At 45.6% G+C, this 18,175-nt stretch overlaps 1 protein-coding gene across 6 annotated transcripts in view; it reads left to right on the top strand.

The window, feature by feature from the left end:
* The first annotated feature begins 1,190 nt into the window (after positions 1-1,190).
* The window catches only part of LOC139269036 (protein shortage in chiasmata 1 ortholog), a 259,103-nt gene continuing 242,118 nt past the window's right edge, over positions 1,191-18,175 (top strand). For 3 of the 6 annotated variants that reach the window (XM_070888064.1, XM_070888013.1, XM_070888003.1), the window contains exons 1-2: positions 1,191-1,301; positions 8,473-8,564. In XM_070888064.1, coding sequence (XP_070744165.1) covers positions 8,520-8,564 — 45 coding nt within the window. In that variant the 5' untranslated portion in view covers positions 1,191-1,301; positions 8,473-8,519. The remainder of the gene's footprint in view (positions 1,302-8,472; positions 8,565-18,175) is intronic. The other 3 variants (XM_070888055.1, XM_070888020.1, XM_070888030.1) reach the window with 1 other exon arrangement.

Genomic DNA, 18,175 nt, shown 5'->3' with positions numbered 1-18,175 from the left:
AGGAGGGGAATAGAGTGTTTGTTGTTAAATTGTTGAATGGACAAACGTGCAGCAAGCACTTGGATTAGACCAAACTGCGATTCACGGACAACCTAGAACAAACTGAAGAAGACTTTACCATCTATGATGCACCAACACAGACCCAACCAGCAATCGACCTCGCTGTCAACCACGAGGATGAACCCACCATGTCCGACAGTCCAACCAGACCAGCCGCGCAGCCGTGCAGCAATGATCTGACCAACTCACTCTTGCCAGGACTTCAACTCAGGCGATTGACCCGGGAACGCAGAGCGTCAGGTCGCCTCAACCTGTAAATAACCTGTACATAAGACTTTGGGGGGAAATTATATTATGTATGCAAACTTCACCTATGTGTAAGACTTGCCACTAGGGGGCACACCTGTGGGAGACCTATGGGTCACCTGTGTACCCTGGAGCAAGCAGGTATAAAAGGCAGTCCACCATACTGCTGCCTCACTTTGGAGTTATATTAATGAGACCAAGGTAACAATGGTTTGAGCTTACCAGTCTCATGGAGTTGTTCTGAACTTAACAAATGGATGATTTAATAGATGTTCAAAATCATGAAGGTTTGATAGTTTCCAGTGGTAGTGGTAGAAGAGTCGATAATCAGAGGTCACTGATTTAAGGTCTTTGACAAAAGAACCAGAGGAGACATGAGGATTTTTTTTTAAACGCAGCGAGTTGTTGTGATCTGGAATACACCGCCTGAAAGGGCGGCGGAAGCAGATTCAATCGTGACTTTCAAAAGGGAATTAGATAAACACTTGAAAGGGGGAAATTTGCAGGGCTATGGGAACAGGGCAGGGGGAGTGGAACTAATTGGATAGCACTTTCAAGGAGCTGGCACAGGCACGATGGGCCGAATGTCCCGTTTGTAAAAGTCTATGCAATGTAATTTTAAAAAGAATGAGCTGCCACAAACCAAGTCACAATTTTAAATCAACATGCAAACGAGTGGCACATCTGCTTTCGATGGCCAGCGGCGCGCGAGGGCAGCACGCATATCTGTGGCTGGGGTTCCAGAATCTGGAACCAGCCGCCAGTAGACGTGAAGTGACCGGCGAGCTGGGCCGGCCGCCCACAAACAGTCACGTGCCAGCGAAGGTCTGGCGATGGGGGCGGGGCCGGATCCGCGCAGGCGTAATGAACAACCCCCCCCTCACTGGCGCCGAAGGGGCGAGTAAACAAGCAGGTGGAAAATAGCCTTTAGCGTAGAAATTTGGCCACAAGCTCGTCAGTTATAATAATTACATCCATGAAAAAAAAGCAGTGAGGTAGTTTATGTGTTTTAAAGTAAACATTTCCTCGCGTCGCAACTAAAACTTTCGAGTTTGGAGCCCCATAAATGTTGTAAGATTGACTCGGCTTCCCGAGTTCTTCATTGAGCATATCAGGCCTTGCAATTTTAACGTTTAATAATCTCCAAAATGTTCCAATTGATTTTGCCCTTTGAGTACTGGATGCAAATTTCTTGTTATGCACAGTGACTGCCACCTGCAGCTTAATTTTTAAAACCAACAAAGCCTGATTGATTGATGTGTTAAAATTGTACTTTATGGGAGTGATTTCTGCACTAAAATTGTTACGTCATCAAAAAAACACTTTAAATTGGAAACGATTACATATCCAGTTGCAAATATCGCGCATGACTTATTGAAAAGAAAACCCTGATGGAAACTTACTGTGTTTGAGAACATTTGTTTTTTGTGCTCAATAGTGAACCTCACCCAACCATCTTTAGTTTCATTTATACTGCAGATACATTCCCGTCAGTGGTCGAGGTGTAAGCTGCAGTATAAATGCAATTTGTAGGCTTAATCTCGCGTGAAGGCGGCCAGTTAGTTCATCCTTCCAGAAAGAACCTGTACTTTCTTTCCCCCCTTCAGAAAGAACCTATACTTTCTCTCCCGAGCCACCCCCCCACCCCACCAATATTGCAATATCTAATTTTTTTTCTTGCATGATTCCAGAGTTTTTCTCTCTGCCACTCTTGCTGGAAGTCCATTCCATGCATTGATAACTGTTACTCTCTATGAGGAAGAACTTCCTAATGCCAGTCCTAAATTAGCTGTTTGAACCTGTGTCCTCTTGTCCTGCTGCTTTTGCAATTTAGTTTGAAGTAATACTCCTTTTCTAGATTGTTTAATACCTTATATAAACTCTTATAACTCTGAGATCCCCTCTCAGTCTCCTGTTTTCACAGTTGAAAAGTCCCAGGTTTTTCTGTTGCACATAATTCAGAGGTCTGACACTAGAGGCTAAACTTTCCTTTCATTTTCGGCGATTTTCTCGGTGGTACAGCTATTTTTCCGCCCAGCAAAAGTTTCCCCCTTAGTTTTTCAATGGTATTATCTCAAAACGCCTGCTAGGACCAAACCGCCGCTGTGCACCACCGAGAAAATCGCCAGGGCGTAAGTTTAGCCTCAATGGAAGCCCGTCCAGATCGCCGAGGGAGCTGCCCTGTAAAAACTGCTTAAACAGGGCGGTAAGTGAGTACTCTGCAAAGAAAGGTAAGTTAAAGGTTCTTTCTTTATTTTTTTAAAATTGTAAAATGACAATTAGGCGTAAAAGTATCTTGGGAATGTTTTATAACTTTTTATTTTTTTTTTGTGAAATTTTTAAAAAAAGTTTCCCCCCTCCCTCGGCCCAACCGCAGCCTCGAACTAAATTTAAAAAAAAACGCCCGTTTTACTTAGTTTATTCTTAACTGTCGAGAAAACCGCTGAGAATAATGGTGCAAGCTCCATTTTCTCGCTGGGCGATTAGTTTTAACTTAAAAGTGGAAATTTTCGCCAGCGTTACTTACCAAACAGCAATTTTTCTGGGTGGGCAATCGAGTGTTGAGGGGCTCTCAGGAAAATCTAGCCCGAGGAATCAGACTTGTTTGTGGCATTACTGTGAGCTATCTCCAGTGTTTGAGTGTCTCCTTTGTGTCTGGGTGACAAGAACAGGACACAGTACTCAAGGTGTGATCTGACTTGCATACTACAGTTTGAGTATGATATCCTCTGACTTGCACTTCACTGTTTTGGTTATATGGTTCAGCATGGGACATACTGAGCATCAGTGCATTTTCCACCCTAGAATTGTCAGCTCCAGAACACAAAGGATCTATTCTTGGGCCTCGCCTCTTTTTCATCTTCAGGTTGCCGCTCAGTGACATTACCTGCAGGATGGAGTTAACTACCATAAATATGTTTTAAGACATTAGCTAACCTTGATCCCTCAACCACCTCTGTGCTGTCGTAGAACTGCTTGGTCAAAATTTCCTCCCAATTGAATATCAGGAGGAGCAAAGCCATTGTTTTGCACCACCACCATAAACTCTTCCCTTGACACTGATTCCGTTCCCTTGTATCATCATTCTGCCCGAACTAGACCATGTGAAAGCTTGACACCCTGTTCCACGTAGAGCTGAGCCTCGAACCCCACATCCTATCAATCACTGTTTCATTATCACTTCCTCCATATTCCTCTCCCCAGCCACTACCATTCCACCTCCGAACCTTTACTGCTACATGCTTTTGTCAGCTCTAGACTCGAATTTTACAATGTCCTCTTTGCTGGCCTCTAATCCTTTACACTCCATAAACTCCAAAAATCATCTGCCTCAATCCTGTCCTGCAGAAAGTCCCACTTGCCCATCATTCCCATCCTTACTGACCAACATTGGTTCATTTGCACCAGTGCATTGAATTTAAAATCCTTGTCCTTGTCTTCAAATCCCTCCAGGACTTTCTTTGCAACCTTGCATCCCCTTCAGTAATATTCCATCCTCATACTTTAGACTTTTGTCCATTCCCATTTGTCCAGGTACAGCAATAATCATGGGTGGTTTTAATCTTCATGTTGATTGGACAAATCAAATTAGCCTTGAGGAAGAGTTCATAGAGTGTATGCGGAATGGTTTCTTGGCACAATATGTTGTGGAGCCAACCAGGCAGCAGACTATTTTAGATCTGGTAATGTGTAACAAGTCTGAGTTAATTAATTATCTCATAGTGAAGAATCCTCTTGGGAAGAGTGATCATAGCATGGTAGAATTTCAAATTCAGCCTGAGGGTGAGAAAGCTAGATCTCAAGCCAGTGTCCTGAACTTAAACAAAGGCAATTATAAGGGTATGAAGGCAGAGTTGGTTAAAGTGGACTAGGAAAATAGATCACAGGGTAAGACTGTAGAAAAGCAGTGGCAAACATTGAAGAAGATATTTTATAACTCTCAGCAAAGATATATTCCAGTGAGAAGGAAAAGACTCTAAGAGAAGGATGAACCATCCGTGGTTAACTAAGGAAGTAAAGGATGGTGTCATAAGAACATAAGAAATAGGAGCAGGAGTAGGCCATAAGGCTCCTCGAGCCTGCTCCGCCATTCAATAAGATCATGGCTGATCTGATCATGGACTCAGCTCCACTTCCCTGCCCGCTCCCCATAACCCCTTATCCCCTTATCGTTTAAGAAACTGTCTATCTCTATCTTAAATTTATTCAATGTCCCAGCTTCCACTGCTCTCAAAGGCAGTGAATTCCATAGATTTACAACCCTCAGAGAAGAAATTTCTCCTCATCTCTGTTTTAAATGGGCGGCCCCTTATTCTAAGATCATGCCCTCGAAATCTAGTCTTCCCCCATCAGTGGAAACATCCTCTCTGCATCCACCATGTCAAATTGAAAACAAAGGCATACAATGTTGCGAAGATTAGTGGAAGGCCAGAATATTGGGAAATATTTAGAAACCAGCAAAGGACGACTAAAAAAAATGACAAAGAAACAGAAGGTAGCTTATGAGAGTAAAGTAGCAAGAAATATAAAATAGTAAGAGCTTCTACAGGTGTATAAATAGGAAGAGAGTAGCTATAGTAAACGTTGGTCCCTTAGAGGATGAGACTGGGGAATTAATAATGGGAAACAGGGAAATGGCAGAGACTTTGAACAAATATTTTGTATCAGTCTTCACGGTAGAAGACACTAAAACCATTCCAATAATTGATAATAAAGGGGATTTGGGGAGGGGGGGGACTTAAAACAATCACTATCACTAGAGAAGAAGTACTAGGCAAACTAATGGGTCTAAAGGTGGACAAGTCCCCTGGACCTGATGGCTTGCATCCTAGGGTCGTAAAAGAGGTGGCTGCAGAGATAGTGGATGCATTGGTTGTAATCTACCAAAATTCCTTGGATTCTGGAGAGGTCCCAGTGGACTGGAAAACCACGAATGTAACGTCCCTACTTAAGAAAGGAGGGAGACAGAAAGCAGGAAACTATAGACCAGTTAGCCTAACATCTGTCATTGGGAAAATGCTGGAGTCCATCATAAGGAAGTAGCAGCAGGTCATTTAGAAAATCATAATGCAGTCAAGCAGAGTCAGCATGCTTTTATGAAAGGGAAATCATGTTTGACAAATTTGTTGGAGCTCTTTGAGGATGTATCGAGCAGGGTGGATCATAATCATCATAGGCAGTCCCTCAAAATCGAGGAAGACTTGCTTCCACTCTAAAAGTGAGTTCTTAGGTGACTGAACAGTCCAATGTGGGAATTACAGTCTCTGTCACAGGTGGGACAGACAGTTGTTGGAAAGGGTGGGTGGGACTGGTTTGCCGCACGCTGCTTCCGCTGCCTGCACTTGTTTTCTGCATGCTCTCGGCGATGAGACACTAGGTGCTCAGCATCCTCCCGGATGCACTTCCTCCACTTAGGGCGGTCTTTGGCCATCGACTCCCAGGTGTCGGTGGGGATGTTGCATTTTATCAAGGAGGCTTTGAGGGTGTCCTTGAAATGTTTCCTCTGCCCACCTTGGGCTTGCTTGCCATGTAGGAGTTCCGAGTAGAGCTCTTGCTTTGGGAGTCTTGTGTCAGGCATGCGAACAATGTGGCCTGCCCAACGGAGCTGGTTGAGTGTGGTCAGTGCTTCGGATGTTGGCTTGATCGAAGACGCTAACGTTGGTGCGTCTATCCTCCCAGGGGATTTGCAGGATCTTGCGGAGACATCGTTGGTGGTATTTCTCCAGCGATTTGAGGTGTCTACTATATTTAGTCCACGTCTCTGAGCCATACAGCAGGGCGGGTATCACTACAGCCCTGTAGACCATGAGCTTGGTTGCAGATTTGAGGGCCTGGCCTTCGAACACTCCTTTTCTCAGGGGGCCGAAGGCTGCACTGGCGCACTGGAGGCGGTGTTGAACGTTGTCGTTGATGTCTGCCCTTGCTGATAATAGGCTCCCGAGGTATGGAAAGTGGTCCACGTTGTCCAGGGCCGCGTCGTGGATCTTGATGACTGGCGGTCAGTACGGTGTGGCGGGGTCAGGATAAAAGGGAACCAATAGATGTGTATTTGGATTTCCAGAAAGTATTCGATAAGGTGCCACATAAAAGGTTATTGCACAAGATAAGAGCTCACGGGGTTGGGGATAATATATTAGCGTGGATAGAGGATTGACTAACTAACAGAAAACAGAGAGTCGGGATAAATGGATCATTTTCAGGTTAGCAAACTGTGACTAGTGGGGTAGCACGGGGATCAGTACTGGGGCCTCAACTATTTACAATCTATATTAATGAAGTGGATGAAACGACCGAGTGCAATGTAACCAAATTTGCTGATGATACAAAGATAGGTGGGAAAGCAAGTTGTGAGGAGGACGCAAAGAATCTGCAAAGGGATATAGATAGGCTAAGTGAATGGGCAAAAATTTGGCAGATGGAGTATAATGTGGGAAAATGTGAGGTTATCCACTTTGGTAGGAAAAATAAAAAAGCAAATTATTATTTAAATGGGGAGAAATTACAAAATGCTGCGGCACAGTCGGATCTGAGGGTCCTTGTACATGAAACACAAAAAGTTAGCATGCAGGTACAGCAAGTAATTAGGAAGGCAAATGGAACGTTGGCCTTTATTGCAAGGGGGATAGAGTATAAAAGCAGAGAAATCCTGCTACAACTCTACAGGGCATTGGTAAGACCACACCTGGAGTACTGTGTACAGATTTGGTCTCCTTATTTAAGAAGGAATATACTTGCATTGGAGGCAGTTCAGAGAAGGTTCATGAGGTTGATTCCTGAAATGAAGGGGTTGTCATATGAAGAAAGGTTGAGCAGGTTGGCCTTTTACTCATTGGAGTTTAGAAGACCGCGAGGTGATCTTATTGAAACGTATAAGATTCTAAGGGGGCTTGACAGGGTAGATGCAGCGAGGATGTTTCTCCTCGTTTCGGAATAACGGGTCACCAATTTAAAATGGAAATGAGGGGGAATTTCTTCTCTGAGGGTCGTGAATCTTTGGAATTCTCTGCTCCAGAGAGCTGCAAAGCTTGGGTCATTGATTGTATTTAAGGTGGAAATAGACAGATTTTTGAGCGATAAGGGAGTCAAGGGTTATGGGGAATTTCCTCTCTAAATCCCTCTGGTTCTCCTTCTCTTTGCCCATCAGCTGGTTTCTTATCCATTCCCAAGATTTACTCTGAATTCCTACTGACTACGAACCTTTTGTGTGGAACCCTGTCAAATGCTTTTGCAAATCTAGGTCCACATCATAGTAGGGCTTCCTACTATACTTGGGTGCCACTTCTACAAAAAAGTTAACAAGGTTACCTCGACAGGATCTTCCCCTTCTGATCCATGTTGCTTACAAGGTGATTATTGTATACAGATAATCCTCAAGTTTATCCCTGATCGATTCTGTTATTTTACATATTATTGATCAGTCAACCAAAGGCTGTTGTCTGTTGGCGCATCTTTAAAATATTTTTACAGAAGATGCATCTCTATAAGGAAGGACTTCAGGGAAGTCATTTGTCTTCCAAGGGCCCGCTGGGTCATAAACAATTAGATACGCAGAAAAACAAGTCCATTTGTTTTTTTTTTGCCCTGGTATCTCTGGCTTGCAGAAGAGCCTGTTTTAAGAATCCTGTATCAAGCAAAATGGAGTTTTGAGCCTAGCCTTTCATGCTAGATTTGTCTGTATTTACTCCAGTGTTTCACAGAGAATTAACAACTGTGATATTACAAGAATAGAGTGACTGCTGCCAATAAACTCCCGGAAGCCATTAGAAACAACATAAGCCAATAGGAACACAAGTTCAACTCTAAATTTTTGTATCATTTTCTGCTCAGTTCGGCAACGCATAAATGTTAACCTTCATAAGCTGATAAAATTTTCTTCCCCTGATGTGTATCAGTTCGGCAGCAGCGATCTCTTTTCTCCACTTCCCTCCTTTTTCTCTCTTAACAATCTGGGAAGTCTGGTGAGAACGACCAAAAAAACCCACAAACTGCGCATGCACAACTACTTTATTTAATTGGCAGCAGTCACGTCCATTACAGAAATGTTATTAAAAAATAACATGATTACAGGAAAATTTTGTGCAATATGTATGTTTACCAAATTCATTAAAATTTTAATTCATCGGGTTTAACACAATTAAATGCTGCTCCTTTCTGTCTGTAATGCAGGAACACGTGACGAGTATATTCATTTCAGCAACTTTGATTGAAGTGTCATGTATACAGCTGTTAAGTACCATGCCATAGACTATCTTCATGAGGTAAAGGACAGGGATATTTGTATTCTGTATTTAAGACGTAGTAGTGTTATAAAGTGTTGGTGCACTCAAATCTTCTATCTATCTGAAAAAATAAATGAGCATCTCGAGTGTTGAGTGTCACTGAGTGAACTGATTAAGTTATGATATGAACAGTGACCAAGCCATAAGTCAAGATTGGTTTGATTCAATTTACTGAGGGGCTATATCAATAAGCGTTAACCTTTTTAAAATATGTATAAAATGAAATCACACGCTGAGACGATATATTTGTCAGATTTTCTCTATCTAGAAAATCCCTGTGTTCAAATGGTTTGTGGATCTCTGAAATTTGTAGTATTGAATATAGGTAGCAACAAATGCAGCACTCTTACTATCCAATGCGCCGCTTCTATTACAACATCACAGCAGCATATTACTCCAGGTGTATGATATCCTTGATATCGTAACAAGCTGACAGGAGTGGGGGGGTTGATGAGAATATTTTGATCGAAAATGGCAAATGAAAAGTGTGATTTAAAAAAAAATGTTGTTGAGACTTTAGAGAACAGGCAGTACCTGTGAATGTGATGAGGTGTCAGGAAATGGTGAGTCAGATATTCTATCTCACTTGGCTACATGCATGACTTATGGACCTTTAAGTCATGCCTCAGGATATTGCTACACACAGAAAAAAAATTCAAAGAGAAATACAAACTCTCCCAATGGTTCAGTTGGTAGCAAAGTTTCATGTGACCGCTATCATTGGGCTGTAGCCTGCGGGCCCAGAAGGCCCGACCAATTTTCATGATATCAGCCGTGGCCCAGTGGTAGCACACTCTGTCACAGTCAGAAGGTTGTGAGTTCAAGTCCCATTCCAGGCTAACATCTTAGTTCAGTACTGAGAGAGTAGACGTTAAACTGAATCCCCGTCTGACCTCACGGCACTATTTTGAAGAAGAGCAGGGGAGTTCGCCCCAAAGTCCTGGCCAATATTTATCCCTCAAACAACATCACTAGAAAAACAGATTATGTGGTCATTATCACATTGCTGTTTGGGGACCTGGAAGTGCAAGTCAAGGGAATAGTGCTTTCAATGAAAAGTACGTGCAGAATCATAGAAATTTACGGCATAGAAGGAGACCATTCAACTCATCGTGTCTTTGCCGGCCAAAAATGAGCTATCCAGTCTAATCCCATTTTCTAGCTCTCGGTCCATAGCCCTGTAGATTACAGCACTTCAAGTGCATATCCAAGTACTTTTTGAATGTGGTGAGGGTTTCTGCCTCTACCACCCTTTCAAGCAATGAGTTCCAGACCCCCACCATTCTCTGGGTGAAAAAGTTTCTCCTGAACTCTCCTCTAATCCTTCTACTAATTACTTTAAATCTATGTCCTCTATGCTAAGGGAAATAGCCACTCTTATCTAGGCTCCTCCTCACTTTATACACCTCAATTAGGTCTCCCCTCAGCATCCTCTGTTCCAAAGAAAACAATCCCAGCCTATCCAATCTTTCCTCATAGCTAAAATTCACCATAAAATATTTCCCCCATCTAGATAGATAAAAATTATCATCCACAACATAGAAGGTATTTAAGATTTAGCACAATTTCCTTCTCCTTGGGTACTCACTAAGGATAAATTTCTGATTTTGCATTCTCTGCACTCAGGCAAGAGCTACAAAACTGATGAGCCTGGTGCACATACACTTGATTTTTTTCCTCCACAGTCAAGTCTGTGTCAGTTGTCCTTTAGAGCAAAAGACTCCTGAGGGAGTATTTTGTGCTGGTCTAGCCCTTAAATTAAGTTGATAGCACATCTTGGCCCAATGAATATTTTGATCCTGGTGTTCGAGAATAAGGTCCACACTATTTGAAAGAAATAGGCCTGGAGATGGAGCACGTGGTATCCACCGGTACGTAGAAACATAGAAACATAGAAAATAGGTGCAGGAGTAGGCCATTTGGCCCTTTGAGCCTGCACCACCATTCAATAAGATCATGGCTGATCATTCACCTCAGTACCCCTTTCCTGCTTTCTCTCCATACCCCTTGATCCCTTTAGCCATATGGGCCATATCTAACTCCCTCTTGAATATATCCAATGAACTGGTATCAACAACTCTCTGCGGTATAGAATTTCACAGGTTAACAACTCTCTGAGTGAAGAAGTTTCTCCTCATCTCAGTCCTAAATGGCTTACCCCTTATCCTTAGGCTACGTCCCCTGGTTCTGAACTTCTCCAACATCGGGAACATTCTTCCTGCAACTAACCTGTCCAGTCCCGTCAGAATTTTATATATTTCTATGAGATCCCCTCTCATCCTTCTAAACTCCAGTGAATAAAGGCCCAGTCGTTTCAGTCTCTCCTCATATGTCAGTCCAGCCATCGCGGAATCAGTCTGGTGAATCTTCGCTGCACTCCCTCAATAGCAAGAACGTCCTTCCTCAGATTAGGAGACCAAAACTGTACACAATACTCAAGGTAAAGCCTCACCAAGGCCCTGTACAACTGCAGTAAGATCTCCCTGCTCCAATACTCAAATCCCCTAGCTATGAAGGCCAACATACAATTTGCCGCCTTCACTACCTGTTGTACCTGCATGCCAACTTTCAATGAGTGATGTACCACGACACCCACGTCTCGTTGCACCTCCCCTTTTCCAAATCAGATAATGTTCTGCCTTTGTGTTTTTGCCCCCAAAGTGGATAACCTCACATTTAGCCACATTATACTGCATCTGCCATACATTTTCCCATTCACCTAACCTGTCCAAGTCACTCTGCAGCCTCTTAAACATAGAAAATAGGTGCAGGAGTAGGCCATTCGGCCCTTCGAGCCTGCACTGCCATTCAATGAGTTCATGGCTGAACATGCAACCTCAGTACCCCATTCCTGCTTTCTCGCCATACCCCTTGATCCGCCTAGTAGTAAGGACTACATCTAACTCCTTTTTGAATATATTTAGTGAATTGGCCTCAACAACTTTCTGTGGTAGAGAATTCCACAGGTTCACCACTTTCTGGGTGAAGAAGTTTCTCCTCATCTCGGACCTAAATGGCTTACCCCTTATCCTTAGACTGTGACCCCTGGTTCTGGACTTCCCCAACATTGGGAACATTCTTCCTGCATCTAACCTGTCTAACCCCGTCAGAATTTTAAATGTTTCTATGAGATCCCCTCTCATTCTTCTGAACTCCAGTGAATACAAGCCCAGTTGATCCAGTCTTTCTTGATATGTCAGTCCCGCCATCCCGGGAATCAGTCTGGTGAACCTTCGCTGCACTCCCTCAATAGCAAGAATGTTCTTCCTCAAGTTAGGAGACCAAAACTGTACACAATACTCCAGGTGTGGCCTCACCAAGGCCCTGTACAACTGTAGTAACACCTCCCTGCCCCTGTACTCAAATCCCCTCGCTATGAAGGCCAACATGCCATTTGCTTTCTTAACCGCCTGCAGTACCTGCATGCCAACCTTCAATGACTGATGTACCATGACACCCAGGTCTCGTTGCACCTCCCCTTTTCCTAATCTGTCACCATTCAGATAATAGTCTGTCTCTCTATTTTTACCACCAAAGTGGATAACCTCACATTTATCCACATTATACTTCATCTGCCATGCATTTGCCCACTCACCTAACCTATCCAAGTCACTCTGCAGCCTCATAGCATCCTCCTCGCAGCTCACACTGCCACCCAACTTAGTGTCATCCGCAAATTTGGAGATACTACATTTAATCCTCCCCGTCTAAATCATTAATGTACAATGTAAACAGCTGGGGCCCCAGCACAGAACCTTGCGGTACCCCACTAGTCACTGCCTGCCATTCTGAAAAGTACCCATTTACTCCTACTCCTACTCTTTGCTTCCTGTCTGCCAACTAGTTCTCAATCCACGTCAGCACACTACCCCCAATCCCATGTGCTTTAACTTTGCACATTAATCTCTTGTGTGGGACCTTGTCGAAAGCCTTCTGAAAGTCCAAATATGCCACATCAACTGGTTCTCCCTTGTTCACTCTACTGGAAACATCCTCAAAAAATTCCAGAAGATTTGTCAAGCATGATTTCCCTTTCACAAATCCATGCTGACTTGGACCTATCATGTCACCTCTTTCCAAATGCGCTGTTATGACATCCTTAATAATTGATTCCATCATTTTACCCACTACTGATGTCAGGCTGACCGGTCTATAATTCCCTGTTTTCTCTCTCCCTCCTTTTTTAAAAAGTGGGGTTACATTGGCTACCCTCCATTCGATAGGAACTGATCCAGAGTCTATGGAATGTTGGAAAATGACTGTCAATGCGTCCGCTCACGGCCTTCCGCAAAAGTTGGGCACCGGAGAGACTGGAGTGCTTCATCATCCCCGGCAACCAAATTTTAATTTGAACCACTAATGTAAAAGTTAATTTGATTAATTTGTCGGTTTTAATGCGCCTCTAGTAGGGGGCACTTGATTTATTGTTTTACACAAAATAATTGAAAGAAATAGGACTTTGTTTTAATTGGCTCAACTGATATGGTAGAACTTGGCTCAATTGGTGGTACTTGTGGTGTCCTTACACCCTGCTATAGAATCACATCAGACATGTACTGCAGACAAGGTCACTGTGACCTGAACTTTTATTCCCAGGACCAAGAAGTAAAGTCCCCCCATGGGACCTCCCTTTATATACCTGGATGACCAGGTGAGGAGTGGCTCCCACAAGTTCACCCCCTGTGGTCAAGGTGTGCATTACTCAGGTGTATACAGTGTACAGTGTTGTTACATAAAGGTTACAGTTGTGCGAAGGTTACAAACATGACATCACCTCCCCCCAACGTCTTTGGGTCAAAGATTGAGTCTTTCAGGCGGTCGACGCTCTCTCGTGGAATGCCGCAGTTGGGGCTCTGGTGATTGGGCCTTGGCATGCATCTCTGTCGCCTGAGCTGATTCCGGGCTGGCCATAGGGACTGTGCATGCTGGTGAATGTTCTTGTTGCTCGTTCTCTGGCAGTGGTGTGGGTAGCATCTCATGATCTTCCTCAGGTTCTTCAGTGTCCATGCTGAACCTTTTCTTTACTTGGTCCAGATGTTTGCGGCATATCTGCCCATTGTTAAGTCTGACCACTATGACCCTAGTCCCCTCTTTGCCAATTACAGTACCCTCAAACCACTTGGGTCCCAAAGCATGATTGAGAACAAATACAGGGTCATCAATTTCTATGCATCACCCCACTGCATTGTGATCATGGCACTCGATTTGGGACTGGCGCTTGCCCTCAACAATGTCTGACAGGGCTGGGTGAATGAGGGACAGCTGCATTTTAAGCGTGCGTTTCATAAGTAGTTCCGTGGGTGGGACTCCCGTGAGCGAATGCGGGCGGGACCTATAGGCCAACAGGAGGCGATATTGAAGGGAGGGTCCTTAAATCCGGAGCATGCCCTGTTTTATGATTTGCACCGCACATTCCGCCTGGCCATTGGAAGCCGGCTTGAACGGTGCTGTCCTGACATGTTTAATACCATTACCCGACATAAACTCCTGGAATTCATAGCTAGTGAAACACGGGTGGTTATCGCTAACCAGGATGTCCGGCAAGCCGTAGGTCGCAAAGACCGTACGCAGACTCTCCACCGTGGTGGATGTCATGCACGAATTCAATATGATGTACTCGATCCATTTCGAGTATGCATTGACAACAATCAGGTATATTTTCCCCATGAACGGGCCCGCGTAGTCTACGTGAATACGTGACCATGGCCTGGTGGGCCAAGACCACGGGTTGAGTGGAGCTTCCCTGGGGGCATTACCCTGCTGAGCACACGTCGTGCACAATTCCCGGCCACCGTACATGTGACCGGGCAATGGCTTTCATTCGCACAATGCCTGGGTGCTTGCTGTGGAGTTCCCTGATGCATGCCTCCCTGCCCTTCTGGGGCATGACTACCCGGCTGCCCCATAGCAGGCAGTCAGCTTGAATGGCGAGCTCGTCCATCCGTCTGGAACGGCCTGACCTCCTCGGGGCACGCTCCGTGTGCGGGCGCCCAATCCCCAGTCAGGACACATTTCTTTATCAGGGATAGGAGAGGGTCTCTGTTGGTCCAGATTTTGATCTGGCAGGCTGTGATAGGGGGGCCTGCGGTGTCGAAAGCCTCAACGGCCATGACCATCTCCGCGCTTTGCTCCGACGCCTCCTCCGTGGTCGCCAGTGGGAGCCTGCTGAGCGTGTCAGCGCAATTTTCGGTGCCTGGCCGGTGTAGTCATACACAGCCAGTGTGAGAGCCCATCGTTGTATGCGAGCTGACGCATTGGCATTGACCGCCTTGCTGTCGGACAAAAGGGATGTTAACAGCTTGTCGTCTGTTTCTAACTCAAACCTTCTGCCAAAAAGGTACTGGTGCATCTTTTTCACCTCGTAGACACATGCGAGTGCTTCCTTTTCAACCATCCCGTACTCCCTTTCTGCTTGGGAGACCGACCTGGAGACGTAAGCCACAGGTTGGAGTTGGCCCTCATTATTGCTCTGCTGCAACACGCACCCAACCCCATAGGATGATACATTGCATGTCAAAACCAATTTCTTACAAGGGGTCGTACAGGGTCAATAACTTATTAGAACAAAGCAGGTTCCGCGCCCGATTGAAAGCGCGTTCCTGACTGTCCCCCCAAACCAATCGCAACCTTTATGCAGGAGCACGTGTAGCAGCTCCAGCAATGTACTTAAGTTCGGCAGAAAGTTCCCGAAATATTTCAATAGTCCCAGAAATGAACGCAACTCTGATGTGTTGCCAGGCCTGGGCACGCGACGGATCGCCTCCGTTTTGGATTCGGTAGGCCGTATCCCGTCTGCAGCAACCCTCCTGCCCAAAAACTCGACCTCTGGGGCTTGGACTTTTTAATTGCAAGCCTACCCGGTCCAGTCGGCGTAGCACCTCCTCCAGGTTGCGGAGGTGTTCCTCGGTGTCTCGACCCGTGATTAGGATGTCATCTTGGAATACGATTGTTCCAGGGATGGATTTAAGCAAGCTTTCCATGTTCCTCTGGAAGATAGCGGCCGCTGAACGAATGCCAAATGGACACCTGTTGTAAACAAATAGCCCCTTGTGCGTAGTGATGGTGGTCAGAAGCTTGGATTCTTCAGCCAGTTCCTGAGTCATGTAGGCTGAAGTGAGGTCCAACTTGGTGAACAGCTTGCCACCTGCCAGCATGGCAAAAAGATCTTCTGCTCTCTGAAGCGGGTATTGGTCCTGTAGTGACACTCGGTTGATGGTGGCCTTGTAGTCGCCACAGATCCTGAGCGAGCCATACGCTTTAAGGACAGAAACGATGGGGCTTGCCCAGTCACTGAATTCAACAGGCGAAATTATGCCTTCTCTTAGCAGCCTGTCCAACTCACTCTCAATTCTCTCACGCATCACATACAGCACGACTCTGGCTTTGTGGTGCACTGGTCTGGCGTCCGGGGTGATGCGTATCACTACTTTGGTACCCTTAAAAGTCCCGACACCTGGTTGAAAAAGTGTCTTGAATTTCTGTAGGACCTGTGAGCATGAACTTCGCTCCACAGATGAAATGGCATGCACATCCCCCCCCATTTCCAGTTCATCTCAGCTAACCAGCTCCTCCCCAAGAGCGCGGGACCATTCCCCGGGACAATCCAGAGTGGCAGCTGGTTCTCCGATCCATTGTGTGTGACCACCAAGTTTGCACTGCCTAGTACTGGGATGATCTCTCTGGTGTACGTCTGTAGCTGCGTATCAATGCGTTCCAATTTGGGCCTGTTAGCTTTGCGTGACCATAGTTTTTCAAATTGTTGGGCACTCATAAGTGACTGGCTGGCCCCTGTGTCCAGCTCCATGCGTACCGGGATGCCATTTAATAGAACTTTCATCATCATAGGTGGCGTTTTGGTATACGAGCTGTGGACGTCTGCAACATGAACCCTCTAGACTTCAGCGTCATTGCTTGGCCCCAAGCATCACCCTGCCTTGCAGACCCCTCGTCTGGTTCCTCTGTCTCGTAAACTAGCCTCACTATGGGCTTTCTGCACATCCTGGCCAGATGTCCCTTGAAGTTACAGTTTCTACAGATAAATTGTTGAAACTTACAGGTTTTTGCAGTATGTCTGCCACCGCACCTCCAGCATGAGCTGAGATTGTTGTGAACAAAGGAACTGTTAGCAGGCATTCCTCTCTGATTGTCTCTTTGATTACTCCTGAGCACTCTGTTACTGAGTGTCAATGGTCCCATCCCGGGACGCATTGTCCCTTGTGATGGCGTGAATTGCCGATCCCCCTGCCATTGTCTCTGTTGCTGGCCCACCCTAGAGTCTGTTGCTGCCTGGGCGGTGTCGAATTGCCCTTGCCTGCCTGCGGGGTTTTGAGTCTCCCTGGTCCATCACCACATTGGGACCAGGGCTGCGCGCGTAAATGATCTTGGTTCCCTCTTCCCCTGCCGTGAAGTTCTGGGCTATCAACGTTGCCCTTTCCAAAGTCAAGTCCTTGGTCTCAATAAGCCAATAAGCTTCCTGAAAATCCCGGCATGACCAATGCCCTCAATGAAGAAATCCCTTAACATCTCTTTCCCCTCCCCCCCCCCGCTGCAGGTGTCTGTGAACTTAGAGGCTGGCCAAACGGCGAAGGTCCGCAACGAAGTCCGATATGCTTTGTCCCTCCCGACGCCAGTGTGTATAGAACCAGTGCCGGGCCATGTGTATACTGCTCGCCGGTTTGAGGTGCTCACCGATCAAAGTGCTGAGCTCTTCAAAGGACTTGTCCGCCGGCTTCTCGGGTGCGAGCAGGTCTTTCATCAGCGCATACGTCTTGGATCCACAGCTGGTCAGCAGATGTGCCCGCCGCTTGCCAGCCGCTTCCTCTCCCAGCCAGTCCTTCGTGACTAAGCTCTGCTGGAGCCTCTCAACGAAGTCGTCCCAGTCCTCACCGACACAGTACCATTCCTCTGTGCTACCGGGGCCATCCTCGTGGGTTGTTGATTCCCGTTTCTCGTCGCCAAATGTGGTGTCCTTACACCCTGCTATAGAATCACACGAGGCATGTACTGCAGACAAGGTCACTGTGTGACCTGAACCTTTATTCCCAGGACCAAGAAGTGAAGTCCCTCCGTGGGACCTCCCTTTATATACCTGGATGACCAGGTGAGGAGTGTCTCCCACAAGTTCACCCCCTGTGGTCAAGGTGTGCATTACTCAGGTGTATACAGTGTACAGTGTTGTTACATAAAGGTTACAGTTGTGTGAAGATTACAAACATGACAGTACTCTTACCTCAAAGCTGGAAGACTGGGTTTAAGCCCCACTAAGGATTTGAACGCACAATTGCTTGCTTACATAACAACAATTACTTCACTTCAAAAATAAATTAATTGATTGTAAAGTGCTTTGGGATGTCCTGCAGGTGTGATAAGATGCTATGTACACAAAAGTTTTAAAAATGTTATTTTAAGTTGCATCTGTAAATCAAGAGCCCCCTGATCGGAAATACTTTTAAACTCTTAAATTTTTAAAACAACTTGGAAACCTTTGGGGAAATCTTTAACCCTGGAAGAAACTTTCCAAAACACCCCTCGGAACCCCAGCAGACAGCTGACCGTCCTAATGCCTGCCCCAAGCCTCAGGCCATCTACCA

Source organism: Pristiophorus japonicus, chromosome 1 (assembly GCF_044704955.1).
Source record: "Pristiophorus japonicus isolate sPriJap1 chromosome 1, sPriJap1.hap1, whole genome shotgun sequence".
NCBI classification, from domain to species: Eukaryota; Metazoa; Chordata; class Chondrichthyes; family Pristiophoridae; genus Pristiophorus; species Pristiophorus japonicus.
This window is presented reverse-complemented; position numbering and strand designations above follow the sequence as displayed.